The sequence below is a fragment of the Suncus etruscus genome, chromosome 11 (genome assembly GCF_024139225.1).
Source record: "Suncus etruscus isolate mSunEtr1 chromosome 11, mSunEtr1.pri.cur, whole genome shotgun sequence".
Lineage (NCBI taxonomy): Eukaryota > Metazoa > Chordata > Mammalia > Eulipotyphla > Soricidae > Suncus > Suncus etruscus.
This window is the reverse complement of record NC_064858.1, coordinates 59,446,161-59,463,938: the sequence shown is the minus strand read 5'-3', so window position 1 is coordinate 59,463,938 and position 17,778 is coordinate 59,446,161. Positions and strand designations below refer to the sequence as shown.

Genomic DNA, 17,778 nt, shown 5'->3' with positions numbered 1-17,778 from the left:
TTTTTTTGTGTGTGTGTTCCTAGGTATATCCCTAGGACTGGTATAGCTGGATCATATGGGAGCTCAATTTCTGTTTTTTTTTTTGAGGAATCTCCATATTGTTTTTGATAAAAGTTGGAATAGACAGCATTTCCACCAGCAGTGAACAAGAGTTTATTTCTCTTCACATCCCTGCCAGCACTACTTGTTCTTGTTCTTTGTAATGTCACCCATTTCTGTGACATGAGATGGTACCTCATAGTTGTTTTGATTTGGATCTCCCTGATGATTAGTGATGTGGAGCATTTTTTTTTGATGTGGAGCATTTTTATGTGTCTTTTGGCCATTTGTATTTCTTTTTTCAGATAGTGTATATTCATTTATTCTCCCCATTTTTTGGTGGGTTTAGATGTTTTTTTTTTTCTTGTAAAATTCTTTCAGTGCCTTGTATATTTTATATATTAGCCCCTTATCTGATGGGTATTGAGTGAATAGTTTTTCCCATTCTGTGGGTAGCTCTTGTATCCTAGGCACTATTTCCTTTGAGGTGCAGAAGCTTTTCAACTTAATATATCCCCATCTATTTATCTTTGGTTCTACTTGTTTGGAGAGTGCTGTTTCCTCCTTGAAGATGCCTTTAGTTTCAATGTCATGGAGTGTTTTACCTACATATTGTTCTATATACCTTATAGTTTCAGGCCTGTTGTCAAGGTCTTTAAACCATTTGGATTTAACCTTTGTGCATTGTGTTAGCTGGGGGTCTGAGTTTGCTTTTTGCAAGTGGCTAACCACTTGTGCAAAATCACTTGTTGAAAAGGGTTTCCTTGCTCCACTTTAGATTTTCCACATCTTTATCAAAAATTAATTGATTGTATGTCTGAAGGATATTCTATGAATACTCAAGTCTATTCCATTGATCTCATGATGTCATTATCCCAATACCATGCAATTTAATAACTATTGCTTTGTAATACAGTTTAAAATTGGGTAAAGTAATGCCTCTCATATTCCTTTTTCCAAGGATTGCTTTAGCTATTGGTGGATGTTAATTCTTCCAGAATTTAAGGAGTGTTGAATCCACTTATTTGAAGAATGTCATGGGTATCTTAAATCTGTACTATGCTTTGGGAAGGCTTAGATTGTGTTTTAACTTGCACTATGCATTAAGCTTTTTTACTTTTGAATTTAGCTAACATCTTATAATGCCTTCAATTTTTAAGCAAACTAGTGAGTAGAATCCCTGAATATTTTTCTCTGCCCATAAAATTTATTATTATAAATCAAGATAAAATACAATTTTATCTTGAGACTTATTTTTTCAATGCTGGAGATCAAACCAGTTCTCAGACATGTGAGTCTCTACCACTGAGCAACATTCCTGGCCTGGAATGTAAAGTTTAAATTAAATTGAATGATAGCACAGCAGATACAATGTTTTCCTTGCACACACCAACTTGGGTTCTATACCAAACATCCCATATAGTCCCTTGAACCTGCCAGGAGTGATTTCTGAGTGCAGAATGAGTAATAATCCCTGAGCACCAGTGGATGTGGCCCCCCAAATAAGTAAAATAAAATAAATATGAATGTTCTCTAACTAACTGATGCCCTCATTTGACAAGAAAGGATTAGCCCCATTTTTTACATTGATTTTAATTCCCACAAAGAGCTATTAAGCATACTCAATGTCCCTAGCGTTTTCAATACCAATGTGAAAATGTGGTAAGAAAATTGTTCCCGTACTCATAACATATGAAGCTATACCTATAAAAATGTTGATATATTTTAGTTCCACACCCCACTTGACAAACATTTAATGCTTCCGGCTGTTGTATCATTTTCTGTTCTTTACTTTTATTCCTCTTTCTTCCTTCACTCATGTACCTTGCCTGGTCTGTTCCCAGGTTTTTACATGCCACTTATTATTGGGAGTGAGTTCATATATAGAACAATTTTATTTTGGGCTTTTTTATAAACTTGTTAATTTTTAACAGTGTGCTTTTTCTCTTTCAGAGACATCTGCCATGAGCTGTTAGGACATGTGCCTCTGTTTTCAGATCGAAGTTTTGCCCAGTTTTCTCAGGTGAAGGATGAATATTTCTATTTTTATGGTTACACTGTTGAGAATTAATGTGCTCAAGTGAATTCAATTTACAGAAATCCCCTTGAATTCTCTGAAAAGGGGTGTAATATTATTATAGAAGTACAATAATAATTTACCAGGCATAATCATACCTACAACCATAATGTATAATACAATGGAATTGATCAAAGTAATCATTCCAGGGACTATAACATGGGGTCTATAAGTCACTTATTCTCTAAATTTTATGAGTTCTGTTGAGTTTGCTAATTTAATTTGAACAATCATTTGAAATTTTACAAAGAGCTTCTGAATTTCTGTATGTCTTTCTGATCCTCGTGTATAAATAGCCATAACCTTTTTTCAAATTTTCATTTTACCGTATCCTCCTCCTGACACCTCTCAGGCAGTTGTTTTGTATATTAAGCAAGATGACATTTCCTGAGAATTTAATGTCTGACTCACAATTGGCAAAAGCAAAACAAAAAATTAGCAAAATAATGACGACTCATAATTGACAAAATTTAACAAAACACTGAACCAAAAAATTCTTTCACCATGATCAAAGTAGCAAGTGGTAAATAGGCTTTTTACAAACTTTTGGATGTGTGAAATAATCATGTTAATCCTCTCTAAGCACTGAGAGTAAGTATATATACCTCTATTTGTGTAATTGAGATCATGAGATACTATCTTAGGTCCCATCTTGTTCAGATCACTGCATGATTTTTAATCTCTCTGTGCTTTTGTCTCCATAAATTTGAATTATTTTACTGTCATTTTTGCTAGTCTTCTTTCTCACCAGGATGAATGAGAATCAAATGAAGTGACTAAGGAGAAAATGCTAGGCTCAGGATAAATTTCAAAGTCAGTAAATTTTGTAACAATTCTCATCTTGAACAAACGAATATTTCACTGTTGAATGAAAAGGCAACCACTTCATTCATTGGTTTTAGTTAAAACTGTATTTGTAAGACTGCTTCTTTTTGTCTCTACAAACAAAAGGAACAATTTGCTTTTATGTGGCATTTTAGGAATTGCAGATTTCAGAAATTTTTTGGACTTTTAGAAGTGGGAGTGTTTAGGGATTAGTTGAACTTTAACTGTGGAAGTATCACCACTGAATAGAAGCTATTGGTTACCAGCTGACTTTCAGAGAAGTCATTCTTGTTGCCAACATAACAAGAAATGCTTGAAACCATTTAAAAACTGGACTATATTACTGTGGCCAAAGGAAAGTTTTAAGCTTTTCCTTATTTCCTTAGTGAATAGATCTTTTTATTCCCTCCCCCAGAAGTTACCTACCTGTCCAGAGACCAAGAAATAATCTGTAGTAATTCATTTTTATTTGGATGGGAAAAAATCTGGGTCAACAGAGAGAAGAGAACCTATGCACTATCAGGATCACATGGTTCTAATTTGAACCTGGGTAGTTTCAAGGCAGAGGATCATTTTGAAGGTCTGATGAACACTGTCCTTTGTTTTCTATTAAAATACAGGGAGAAAAGTATGAGGAAAAAAATCTTTGAATATATTATTTTAGGCAAATTCTACACTCACAGAGAATAATGACAGAGAAAAGTGACATTTGGTCTTGATTTTATGGATGGAACATTTTATACTAAGTATTGAGATATGTCTTAACATGTCTGAATATGGGAAGAGGTAGGGAAAGGCAGAAAAGCAGAGCCAGCCTGAAAGGAAGAGTGCTCATTTAAGTGCTTCTAACTACCGGTTCTCAGCATGAAGTCTTGTATTTGACCCAAGAAAAAACACAGAAATCAAGACAAAATGGGCTTGATTCTTTGTTCTCTCTGTCTACACTGATACTTTTGGCTAGCTGAACTAAGCCTGTGGCTATAAATATATCATCTAATTGGTGATAAATATATTTGTATCTCTAGCCCAAACTTCAGTCTTAAGACTCATTATCACCTTTGTAATCATTTACTCAACATCACCACATAGATGTTTAGTAGGTACCTAAATGGATAGAATGAACATGCTATCCTATTTAAAACAGAATTACTGATCTTTCTTCTGGAACCTTCCCTATTTATAGTTCATGACAGCCTCATGCTTTCAGTTACTTAAACAAAGCTCACTTTTGAAAGGTTCAGTGATTTCTTTTTCATAACCCATGACTAATTACCACTCCCTCAAAATCTTTTGTTTTATTTTCAAAATAAAATATATATTTAAAATATATATTTCAATATATATTGTCCATCTTGTCCACTTCTATGAAGGTAGTTTCAGCCACTAAGGTTTCCACCCTAATATAGCAGCCTCAAAACTTGCCTCCTTGTGATTCTCTTCACTTCTTGTATCTGTCCTCACATAACATCAGAAAAAAAATCTTAAATAACATGAATACGTTAATTTCTTATCCCAGATTTCAAATATACCTCCCATTTACCTGACAGGAAAATACTAAGCTTTGAAAATGTCTAAAATAATCCTTAATTATCAGGCTTTAGATCTCTTTCCTGCCACTGGGCCCTACTACTCTGTTTTATTTATGCTAGTCCCTCATGTTTCTTGAGTCCACTGACATTTCCCTTCTTTGGAGAGAATTATCATTGGATATAGTCTTGCTATTCCTCCAGAGGTGAGAAGTGTCTCAAAGCTACTGAGTTCTAAGCATGCCATTTCTTTTTCTGGGAGTCAGTTTTCTTACTTGTATATTAAATAAAAGGCTATAATCTGTGATTTCCTGTGTCTTGTAAAGACTAGACAGAACAACCAGGATCTGTCTAGAGTCTGCTTTAAAGGGCATCTGGCTGACTATCACCATCTATAGTATCTCTACAGTATCACACCAGCCTGTAGTCATTTTGTACTGAAAAGAAAGACAAAAAATAGGAAGAGCCTAGATAAGTTATTGACTATGTTTCTCTGCAATTAAAGGAAATTGGCCTTGCCTCTCTGGGTGCTCCTGATGAGTATGTTGAGAAACTCGCCACTGTAAGTAATCTAACTCCTTTGTGGATAGTGAGATAGTCTTAGGCTCTAACTATTCTTGGTTCTTGCTTTGAAATATGGTCATTTGAGAAAAAAATCTGAATATACTGGGTTACATTTGAACAATTAAAATTTTATGTTTTGATTTTTCCCTTAAAGATTTGATTTTGTAATAAACTCCATACAGATGTACCCAGTAATTTTTTTTTTATTACTTAGACTGCATCCTCTCCCTCTATCCCTTCCAAAGAAAGAGAAAGATGTACACAGTAATTTTTAAACAGGGTGTTTTTAAATACCAACAGACTGTTACTAGAATGAAAACCACCAGTCATAAATTGTAGGTGGGGAACACATTGGGATTGTGGCTTTGAAGACAAGAGTATTTATATTCTACCTTTCTGTAAGAGCCAGCATTAGATACTTCCTTTCTCAGACTTAAGATAGAAGTGTATTAGGCTTTCTCTTATTAAAGAAACACCCTTTCCGTACCCTTTTCTTGGGGTAATGCAACGAAGCAGGAAATATAATGAATGTGGTGAGTCCAATGAAGCAGGTGAAGCAGGACCTTGCACAGAAGTTTCCTTTCTAGCAATTTATTTCCAACTTGTGTACATCAGTCCAATCTCCAAATCTTAGTTCTTACAGTGTACTCACTCGAAAGTTGAAACTCAGCTGTACATTAGAATTAAGTACCATAAATAGAGATTTATTATTAAAATATATTATGTCAGAAGTTTATGGGCTCAAATTATTAGAAACACTAAGTTCTTTCAGAAGTTTTTGAATGATCAACTGCTCAAAGATACCAGACAAGTGACTTGTCTCTATAACTCTAAAAATTGAATATAGTAGCTTATATCCTGCCCATCTCAGAAGCATATTATGAATGAAATGTATGTGATCATGAACTTTTTTTAAAATTATCTTTATTTAAACACCGTGATTACAAATATGATTATAGATGTATGATTACAGTCATGTATAGAACACCCCCCTTCACCAGTGCAACATTCCCACTACCTATTTCCCAGATTTCCCTCCTCCCCACCCCACCCACACCTGTACTCAAGACAGGCTTTCTACTTCCCTCATTCATTCACATTGTTATGATAGTTTTCAGTGTAGTTATTTCTCTAACTGCACTCATCACTCTAAGTGGTGAGCTTCACCTACCAGCCCTCATCTCTCTGGTCTCTAAGATACTGTTAAAAATGTCTTTCATTTTTCTTAAAACCCATAGATGAGTGAACTTTTTTTGACCTTGCCTTGCCTTGGTACTAGATGTTTTGTTGCTGATGTTATACTTTATTATTTTATTATAATTTTTATTTTAACCAAAGTGATTTACATATCTTTCACAGTAATATTTTAGGTACATATTAACATTGAATCAGGGAATTCCCATCACCAAAGTTGTCTTCCCTCCACCCCCGTTCCCATCTTGCATCCCATGCCCCCCACCCTCACCCACTGGACTGCTAGTATAAGTGGTCCCCTCTGTGTCTAGCTTCCTACTTAGTGATCGTACAACTTTTTGGTCTTGGTAGCATCCAATATTTCCCTCCTATTTGAGAGGTGTAACTAGATAGTTCTAGATATGTGGTTTTGGTTGAAGAAAAGCAATAAAATGGGGTAAAAATCAAATAAGCCAAAAGTGGGCGGAGTCCTTATAGAAGCTCTCAACCTCAGTTTGAGAGAGGAATGGGAAAAAAGAAAGTGAGACACCACACAATACAAAAGGAGATATCAAATAGAAATTCCAGTGATTTTACAGCAATAAATATAAGTACCACATAATAACCACAGTCCTGAAATAAAAACATAACTGAGTCAAAAAAGGGAAAAAAAAGAGAAAAAAACCCAAAACAAAAAATCATGGAGACAACAACTTCAATATCCAAGCCAAAACAAAGAAATAAAAAAATAGATAGATAAATAAATAAAAAAGTTTACTTTGTGCTGCTTTTTTTCCTGTATAGGCACAGTAAATATTGGGGGCATTACAAAGGGAATTCTCTTGGCCTAAGAGGTACAGGCTCTCTCCACCTTTGAAGTATACTGTCATGGGAATAACTATAGACTCCTTGCAAAGGCCCCTCTGTGCCTTTGTGGTGTATGGAAGACTCCTGCTCCATCATGAGTGATACAATCAGACCTCTGTATCTAGAGGTCTTGGTATCTGCACAGGTCAAGGAATGGAGCTTATGATGAAGTCTTTTTTAGTGGTTCTAGAAGTTCTGTTCTTTCACTGTCGTTTAATCTGTCTTCTGTAGTTGGTGGTCTTGGTCATTATGCTGGTCCTAGTATGAAGCCTGGGAGATAGTCTTTCATTATGTTTCCAGAAGACTCGTTCAGTTGCAATTATCTCAGTCAATCTCTGGAATTAGAGATTTTGATTGTTGTACAGATCGTAGACCAAAACCTAGACTAGGGCTTTTTTTATTGGTCCCAGGATATGTTCTGCCCAGTCATGGTGTGTGATCATTTAAATATTACATAATATAGAGATAAAGGATACAGCTTTCAAAGAAATGGAAGAGCTTGGTAGAATTTCTAGAGATTAGGTAACATGTTACATAGTCTAAAGGTGATCCTCAACAACTATCCTTTTCCAAAAAATCCTATTATCAACATAGTGATTTTAAAGCAGTCATAGAGTCGTGTACCTTTATTTGGTATGTACAGACAAGTATTATGTTTAACTCCTCTTGGATAAAGACTATATATATATATATGTATATATATATATACATATATATATATATATATATATATATATATATATACACACATACACACACACATATAAAGTGGTCACACTTATTGGGTTCTGGCAATACCCTGGCTTGTCATCCTTTAATGAAATACACATATTTAATTAGTAACTTATCCAAATTATCTAAGACAAAGACTTCAGTAGCTAACTGGGTCTTGGATTTCTTGGTCTGGCATAGTAGGGAAATGTCAGAATTTTAGGACAATGTTCTTTAAGTGAGGTAAACAGGATATGTTGTATTGAGAACTCTGTTAAAAAAAAAGAATAATGTAATAATTTCGGGGAAAAAACAAGAGGAGTTTCTTGCAGGGGATACTCCAAAAATACCTAAAGCCGGGGCTGAAAAGATAGCACAGCGGTAAGGCATTTATTTGCCTTGCACCTGGCCAACCCAAAACAGACAGCAGTTCGATTCCCAGCATTCAGCATATGGTCCCCCGAGCCTGCCAGGGGAAATTTCTGAACACAGAGCCAGGAGTACCCCTAAGCATCGCTGAGTATGGCCACAAAACAAACAAACCCAAGTTTTGGTAGAGATCATGGAATGTCTCTTCATTGATTTTATCAGTAACCAATTCACCCAAATATTCTGACTTACCCTAATGGAATTTTTCGGTAACTCTGATCAATTTAGGAGAACATCTTACTCTAATTGGTATCCAGAAACAAAAATAAAAAGAGGATGGAGGACCTCTAGTTATCGTGAGATTTTTGTTGGGAGAAACTGGGGGTGGGGAAACTTATTCAATCTTCCCTCACTACTTTCCATTATATTTCCTTTCAGTCAGTTTTTGACAAAACTAGTGAACAAGTAGCCTGAAGCCACAGGACACAGACAAATGACCCTAAACCACAGTGGTTTAGAGCACAGATCTATACTAGTTATTCTTGAACAGTCCTGTCTTTGGTCCTGGGGTGCCTTCTATCTTCTCCTCCTTTAGTTATTCTACTTTAATTTCTATTCCAGATTTACTGGTTTACTGTGGAATTTGGGCTCTGCAAGCAAGGTGGTTCCATCAAGGCATATGGTGCTGGTCTCCTTTCTTCCTTTGGTGAATTGCAGGTATTGTGTTAACAAGAACAAAGGCAAGATTAAAACTGATAGGCACATAGAGTATGTTTTTTCTAAGTGTGTTATTTATTTATTTCTTTTTGTCTTTATTTGCTTGGGAGCCACACCAGTCAGTACTCAGGATTTATTCCTGGCTCTGTGCAGTGGTGATGCTTGGAGACCAGATGGATTTGATGCTGTGGATCAAATCCAGGTTGGCCATGTGCAAAGCAAGCATCTTATTTGCTGTACTATCTCATCATCCCCTTTCTATTTTTAAAACCTCATTACATACTGTTGATGTTCACCATGGGGCTCATCCTTTAGTGGTTGATGACTTGGCTGCCTTGATTTTCTTATGAATGTGGGATTTCAATATGATAAGGGAACTGAAAATATACAGATTTTTAGTGTAGATAGATCTTTTGATTACATGATTAAATTGTATGCTTTTGGCAAAAGCATGCCAAAAATTGTAGTTGGCTTGCACATTACCTGTGATCATTTAAAATAAGATTTGCAAGAATTAAACATTATTTTTGTCCCCCAATTCACAATACAGACCAGGCTAAGGGCCTCTGTTGAGGTGTATATGGGGTGCATTTACTGTACCTCATCTTTCTATACAGTCAGTGTAAAGAACACAGCCTGTGGTAAAAAAAGAATTAAACATTAATCTTTTCATCTCTTTGTAAGTTTTAGATGGGATAAGGAGCGTAAGAACTACTACAGCTTCCCCTTCATAAATTTGGATTTCACACCAGGGATTCCACTAATACAGAATGAAAGTACATCTTTAGTATTGTATATGTATATGTAAAAAATATATATATAGGTAGATAGACTTTCTTCTTCTCATATTATACACACACACACACACACACACACACACACACACATATATATATATATATATATATATATATATATATATATATATATATATATATATATATATATATATATATATATATATGTTTTGGGGCCATACCAAGCAGTGCTCAGGGGTTACTCTTGGCTCTGCACTCAGAAATTAATCCTGGCAGGCTCAGGGAACCAGAGGGGATACTGGAGATTGAACCCAGGTCCATCTTGGGAGTCAGTGTGCAAGCAAACACCTTACCACTGTGCTATTACTCTGGCCTCTGATAATTACTTTTTAAACAATGCAGTATAAGGACTAGTTATATAGAATTTATATAAGTAATTTAGACATCTTTTCAGGTACATATTAGGCCATTTATAATTTATATGTGAATATCATGCATTTTATTATAAGAGATTTTAGCATTTATATATAGAGGTTCTATAACCAATTTACTTTAAATAGCAAAAGAAGATTGTATATGCAAAATAATTTAAACTATTTAAACTAGGATATGGAAAGGGTCAGGGTGAACTGGGGAAAAGTGCAGAAGTGTTCTACAGAGTCAGATGAGGAACAATTCACCCTAATTTGACCATAAAATTTTCCATTTGGGCTCCATAGTACTGCTTATCTGACAAGCCAACGCTGCTTCCTCTGGATCTGGAGAAGACATCTATACAGCCATATACTGTCACTGAGTTCCAACCCCTCTACTACGTGGCTGAGAGTTTTAATGATGCCAAAGAGAAAGTGAGGTGAAGTGCAAACATAGTGGGCAGTAGAGTTTGTGATATTTTGACTTGGACTGTGCTACCAGTTTGTGGGTAGAGGGTCAGGATTTCAAACATTTAGTGCTTATAGCAGCAGTATTCAGTAGTCACCAACTTAGCCTCACTATCATCATCTCTTCCTACTCTGCTAGGAAGGTTTCCTTAGAGAAACATTTCATGTCTGGGCATGCTAACCTTTGCAGATGATTCTACCACCTGAAATTGCCTAACTACTCACTGAGTCTATGTACTAAGCTGTAGACACACAGCAGGGCAGAAATTTCTGTCTGTGATCAATCCTTTATAACCTTTATCCTTTATAACTTGGGATAGTCTTTGCTCACCTTATTCTCTCAGATACATCCATAACTTACTCCATTGATTCCTTCATGTCTTCTCCTCCATACTAAGTTTCCCTCAATCTTTTTCGAATCAATGCACTTAAAATTATTTCCCTGACCTGGTTTTTCTTTACATCTTTGTGTGATTTATTTGTTGTTGTAGTGCTTGCTCATGTCTAGTACATTATTAAGCTTCAGACAGTAGGGATGTTGTTCTCCCTAAAGGACTCCTGGAACTTGCCAGATTCAAGAGTAAGTCCTGGATGGGGTGGGGGTAGGGGACAGGGAAGTGAAGAACACAGACCTGAGACCCAATTTATGAGTCCTTAGTAGATTTACACTTTATTTGAGAGTTTGACTTACATCAATTAACTAGTCAGAGTGGCACCTTTAATTTCATTCAATGGTTGGTTGCAGAGAATGAGATAGACACATAGGAGACAAACACACAGGATTTGTCTAAGGATTTGTCTTAGGATTTCCTAATAAAGAATCATCTGAGCAGTTATTAGTGAGTTCATAGGCTGGCCATTTACTGATTACAATATTGATTGTTCATCCTGGTTCCTAACATATGAGCCATTGTTTAAGTTGACAGAGACATTAAAACAGTTAAGTCAGTATATCAAAATTCAATTGGTCCTTTATCAGCAGACATTGAGGTTATCCACTTAGCCAAACAGTAGTTTCTCTTAGAGTTAAATTGTGACAATTTCCTATTCTATTCTGGCTTATATTATCTTCTACATTTAAAAGACTCTAAAATGTTTTATACTATTCTTTACTGAGTGTATATTTTTTCTGGTCCTGTTTTCTTTTATATTCTTTACTGGGTGCATTTATTCTGCCTGTTAATATTCTAATATTAGCAATTTTACCCAGGGTTCTATCCTATCCATGGGCTTTCATGTTAAGGTGACAGTCTCCCACAGACTTAGTTCTGTGAGACTTAGTTTCTTCATCTGTAAATATAGATAGTAATAGAACCTTCAGATGATTTTTATGAATGTTAAGTCAGACATAATAATTGTTAAGAATACAGGAAAATTAGGACTAGCATAGATCTTGGCATGCCAGAAACATTAAGGCTCATTATAATTTAATTTATATAAATTATTATTAATAATATATGTTCTTTCTTGATGATTTTTCTTCCTTTTGTTGATGCCAGACATCTTAGAATTTATTTTCTAATAACATTACTTGACTAGATTATACTTACTCTTGATTTTATTTATTGATAAGAATTGTATCCTAAACATATTCTTATTTTCATAGTGAAATACCTACCCATCACTTTTTCAGGGAGGTGATAGTATAACTATGTGCATATATGTATTCAACAAATGCTCACACAGCACAAAGATCCATCATCAAAACTGCATTTCATTCCCTAACCTAGATAATAAAATACAAAAAGTTTCTGGGATAATAACAGTCAAATAAAATCCCAATGAGAAGCACATAGTTTAACCCTAAATTGTGCCATTTATTTTGGTCTGTGGTTTTGATTTCAGAAATTTTGCTGCTACAATTCCACGACCCTTCTCGGTTCGTTATGACCCATACACCCAAAGTGTTGAGTTCCTGGACAATACCCAGCAACTTAAAATTTTGGCTGACTCCATTAATGGTAAGTAAATTGCACTCTCTTTCTCAGAAATACAGGGTGGGGGCTGGAGTGATAGCACAGCTTCAGGCTGATTGTCTTGCATGCAGCCTCCTGGGGTTCAACCCCTAGCATCCCATAGTCTGCCAGGAACTATTTCTGGGTACAGGTCCAGGAGTAACTCCTGAGCACCACTGGGTATAGCCCCCAAATCATAAATCCATTATAAGTAAAAGAACACAGGGTTATATTTCCTTACCATCACTCTAGGAAGAATAAGAAATTCACAAGATATTGAATTGAGGATAAAACATCTCCAGATAGTCACTGTTTTGGCTATGATAAGTCTTGAGAGTGACTCCAGGTGATTCTGAAATAGGTAATTTGTGGCTGTTATTACTTTAGGTTTATTGTTTTAATTAATCACATCTATACATTCTCATATAAAAAGAGATAAAACAGCTAGGTATTTTTCTGGGAGAAACCTGTTGAGACCTTCCCTGAGAAATATGCTTTAAAAGTAAGAAAAGTTAGCACATGCATAGCTCTCTAACATTTTCTAAAACTTAGAATACTTACACCAGAGTGTTAATCTTCTATCACAGTTGAGTTGGGATGGGAGCTTGTCTCAGCATCATTATCCCTCTGATCCATTGTAGACACATGAAGGGTATTTGCTCATGGTATGAGAGACTAGTCTATTTTTTGTTTCAGGTGAAATTGGAATCCTTTGCAGTGCCCTCCAGAAAATAAAGTGAATCCATGGGAGAGAGCCTGGTCTATCAAATAAGAATCTGTTGATGGCGATCCAATTACTTTTTTGATTTCATCTAAAAAATAGAAACTATTTTGAAATGATAGACTTAAATTTTGAAATAGACTTAAAATTAAAAGACTTAAAATTGGAACAAGATAAAGGAATAAAAAATAAATCAGCATCTGAAATGGCAACACATTCACACAAATCAAAGAGCCTATTTTTAGATCTTCAGAGTAATATTTGATTTAAAAATTATAACCATATACTCTGAACTGAGAGGAATATGATAATTTCATGTATTATAACAGTTAATTTTTAAAAATGCGTCTTTATTCTAGTTTTTTATTTTCCTTTGCTGTTTGCCATAGATCTTTACTTATGGCTGACTTATGGATTACTTATGGGTTACATATAACACAATAAAAATCACTATCTATTAATTTTTATTGAATTTTATGTTTAATAAAAATCATAGTCAACAAACCATTTAAATTTCTGTTACCATGATTCTAATTACTGCTTTATTTTGCTTACATATTTTCTTTAAATTATAAACCATGACATAATTATATTAAATTTATATTATAGTAGTAAAGAATTTCTTTGTCTTATTGCATTCATAAATGCTAATGAGAAAGATAACAGAGGGGTCAAAGCAGTGTTGCAAGGGTAAGGCCTAGGACAGACTGCAGTTCAATCTCCCAGCATCCCATATGGTCCCCTAAACCAGGAGCGATTTCTGAGCACATAGCCAGGAGTAATCCCTGAGCATCATTGGGTGAGGCCCAAAAACCAAAACCAAAACAAAACAAATAAACAACAAAAAGTAGATAACAGGGACCTTCCTCTGTCTCCACTCCACTCCTTCCACCATGCCCTGGGGTTTCTGGGGCTGGTAGATGGTAGGGGACCTTCCTCTGTTTCCACCCCTTCCCCAAAAGCGTCTCTGATTTTTCTGGGGCCTGCAAATCATAGGTGACCTTCCTCTGTCACCGCCCCTCCCCTACGGCATCTCTGAGATTTCCGAGGGGACCTTCCTCTGTCTCTGCCCCTCCCCCTACCATGCCTCTGAGGTTTCCGGAGCCAGCAGACTGTAGGAGACCTTCCTCTGTCTCCGCCCCTCCACTGACCGCATGCCTGAGGTTTCTGGGGCCGGCAGAAGGTAGGGGACCATTCTCTGTCCCCATCCCTCCCCCGCACACGTCTCCGAGGTCTCCTGTGCCACTGGGTCGGGCTAGGAACTACAGATGGGAGGGGTTTTTGGCAGAGGCCTGGAGGGTCAGAGCTCCGCTGACTTCCAGGTAGGGAAGGAGGACAAGGGAGCCAGGCTAAACAGCGCCCTCCACCATTGTGGCCAGGAGTGCTACTGCACTGGCTAGCAGCAAGAGGGTAGAGCAACTAACCAGGCTCCATTAGAGAGGGGGTGCTAGTGGCCAAACCTCAGTCAGCCCACCCAATAGTCCTACCCAGTGTTGCAATCCAGAGAAAGGACCCAGCCCCACACCACAGGGAGCAAAAGCAGGCCAAAATCGAAAGGCACTGCTCTCCAAGCCACACCAATAAATGCAAAGAAATATGGGCAAACTGAGGAAGAACCTAACAGCTGGATATATGGAGAGAAACTCTAGTAAGTTTCCAAGTCCAGCAAAACGCACAGATCCAACAGATGAAGATTTAAAAGCAGCCATGATAAAGGAAATAAAGGAATTGCTACCCACTGAATACAAGAAATCCATGGACGAACAAATCAGCCAAATTAAAGAACTGTTGCAGAACACAAGAAATTCCATACAATGGGAATTAAAGGAATTAAAAGACACTATATCAATCCATACGAGCAGGATCACACAGTTGGAGAAGCACATTGAAGAACTCGAAGGAAAACTGCAAACAAAATCAACCGAGAAACCAACAAGGAAATAAGAGGCAAGGCACTGGAAGAAAAAGTCTAGTATTTAATGAACAAAGACAAAAAATAATATAAGAATTGTGGGTATACCAGAAGGGGAGGAAACAGGGAAAGGGGAAGAACAAGTAGTTAGAGAAATAATAACAGAAAACATGCCCACCCTTTGGAAAAAAGACTCCATGCAAATCCAGGAGTGAAAAGAGTCCCTAATAAAATAGACCCTAATAAACCAACACCAAGACATATAGTAATCGAAATGGCAAAAAAAAAAAAAAAAAAAAATAGAAAGATGAACTTCTTAAAGCAATAAGGAAAATAAAAAACCTCAAGTAACTGAATGAAAGAAATTACCAACCTAGGGTACAATTTCCAGCAAAACTGTCATTCATATGGGATGGTAGCCTAAAACCATTCTCAAGGAAAAAAGAACTTGCATTATTTGTGCAAACAAAACTGATTCTAAATGACCTACTCAGAGACGAACTACACAATACAAACCCTCAATAGTAACAACAACCACCCTACACAATACAACTGCATAACAGCCCTCTCTGTCACTAATCTCCCTAAATGTTAATGGACTAAACTCTCCCATTAAAAGACACATAGTAGAAAACTGCATTAGAAAATATAAACCGGACTTCTGCTGCCTGCAAGAAACATACTTACAAGTACAGGACAGGCATAGGCTTATAATAAAAGGATGGAAATCAAATTTTCAGGCCAATGGAAAACAAAGAAGAGCAGGGATAGCCATTCTTTTTTTTTTTTTTTTACCCTTTATTAGGTGAGTGGTGGGCAAATATTATCTCCTAGTCTGTGGGATGCTTTTTATTTTTTTATTTTTTTATTACCTTTTATAAATTTTTTTAACACCACCCATCACCAGTGCAACATTCCCATCACCAATGTCCCAAGTCTCCCTCCTCCCCACCCGACCCCCGCCTGTACTCTAAACAGGTTCTCAATTTCCCTCATACATTCTCATTATTAGGACAATTCAAAATGTAGTTATTTATCCAACTAAACTCATCACTCTTTGTGATGAGCTTCCTGAGATGAGCTGGAACTTCCAGCTCTTTTCTCTTTTGTGTCTGAAAGTTATTATTGCAAGAATGTCTTTCATTTTTCTTAAAACCCATAAATGTGTGAGACCATTCTGCGTTTTTCTCTCTCTCTCTGACTTATTTCACTCAGCATAATAGATTCCGTGTACATCCATGTATAGGAAAATTTCATGACTTCATCTCTCCTGACAGCTGCATAATATTCCATTGTGTATATGTACCACAGTTTCTTTAGCCATTCGTCTGTTGAAGGGCATCTTGGTTGTTTCCAGAGTCTTGCTATGGTAAATAGTGCTGCAATGAATATAGGTGTAAGGAAGGGGTTTTTGTATTGTATTTTTGTGTTCCTAGGGTATATTCCTAGGAGTGGTATAGCTGGATCGTATGGGAGCTCGATTTCCAGTTTTTGGAGAAATCTCCATATCGCTTTCCATAAAGGTTGAACTAGACGGCATTCCCACCAGCAGTGGATAAGAGTTCCTTTCTTCCCACATCCCCGCCAACACTGTTTATTCTCATTCTTTGTGATGTGTGCCATTCTCTGTGGTGTGAGGTGGTATCTCATAGTTGTTTTGATTTGCATCTCCCTGATGATTAGTGATGTGGAGCACTTTTTCATGTGTCTTTTGGCCATCTGTATTTCTTCTTTGTCAAAGTGTCTGTTCATTTCTTCTCCCCATTTTTTGATGGGATTAGATGTTTTTTTCTTGTAAATTTCTGTCAGTGCCTTGTATATTTTGGAGATTAGCCCCTTATCTGATGGATATTGGGTGAATAGTTTCTCCCACTCAGTGGGTGGCTCTTGTATCTTGGGCACTATTTCCTTTGAGGTGCAGAAGCTTCTCAGCTTAATCTATTCCCATCTGTTAATTTCTGCTTTCACTTGCTTGGAGAGTGCAGTTTCTTCCTTGAAGATGCCTTTAGCCTCAATGTTCTGGAGTGTTTTACCTACGTATTGTTCTATATATCTTATGGTTTTGGGGCTGATATCGAGGTCTTTAATCCATTTGGATTTTACCTTCGTACATGATGTTAGCTGGGGGTCTAAGTTCAATTTTTTGCAAGTGGCTACCCAGTTTTGCCAACACCACTTGTTGAAGAGGCTTTCTTTGTTCCATTTAGGATTTTTTGCTCCTTTATCAAAAATTAGATGATTGTATGTCTGGGGAACATTCTCTGAGTATTCAAGCTTATTCCACTGATCTGAGGGCCTGTCTTTATTCCAATACCATGCTGTTTTGATAACTATTGCTTTGTAGTAAAGTTTAAAGTTGGGGAAAGTAATTCCTCCCATATTCTTTTTCCCAATGATTGCTTTAGCTATTCGAGGGTGTTTATTGTTCCAAATAAATTTCAAAAGTACCTGGTCCACTTCTTTGAAGAATGTCATGGGTATCTTTAGGGGGATCGCATTAAATCTGTACAGTGCTTTGGGGAGTATTGCCATTTTAATGATGTTAATCCTGCCAATCCATGAGCAGGGTATATGCTTCCATTTCTGCGTGTCCTCTCTTATTTCTTGGAGCAGAGTTTTATAGTTTTACTTGTATAGGTCCTTCACATTTTTAGTCAAGTTGATTCCAAGATATTTGAGTTTG

At 36.5% G+C, this 17,778-nt stretch overlaps 1 protein-coding gene and 1 non-coding gene across 2 annotated transcripts in view; one reads left to right on the top strand and one right to left on the bottom strand.

The window, feature by feature from the left end:
* PAH (phenylalanine hydroxylase) overlaps window positions 1-13,296 on the top strand; it is a 172,756-nt gene extending 159,460 nt beyond the window's left edge. The window contains exons 9-14 of the mRNA XM_049783159.1: window positions 1,993-2,062; window positions 4,973-5,029; window positions 8,773-8,868; window positions 10,346-10,479; window positions 12,353-12,468; window positions 13,159-13,296. Coding sequence (XP_049639116.1) covers window positions 1,993-2,062; window positions 4,973-5,029; window positions 8,773-8,868; window positions 10,346-10,479; window positions 12,353-12,468; window positions 13,159-13,202 — 517 coding nt within the window. The 3' untranslated portion in view covers window positions 13,203-13,296. The remainder of the gene's footprint in view (window positions 1-1,992; window positions 2,063-4,972; window positions 5,030-8,772; window positions 8,869-10,345; window positions 10,480-12,352; window positions 12,469-13,158) is intronic.
* On the bottom strand, window positions 9,394-9,524 carry LOC126023212 (small nucleolar RNA SNORA51). Its single transcript, XR_007500415.1, has one exon. It is a non-coding gene; the product is annotated as a small nucleolar RNA SNORA51 (small nucleolar RNA).
* Window positions 13,297-17,778: the final 4,482 nt, after the last annotated feature.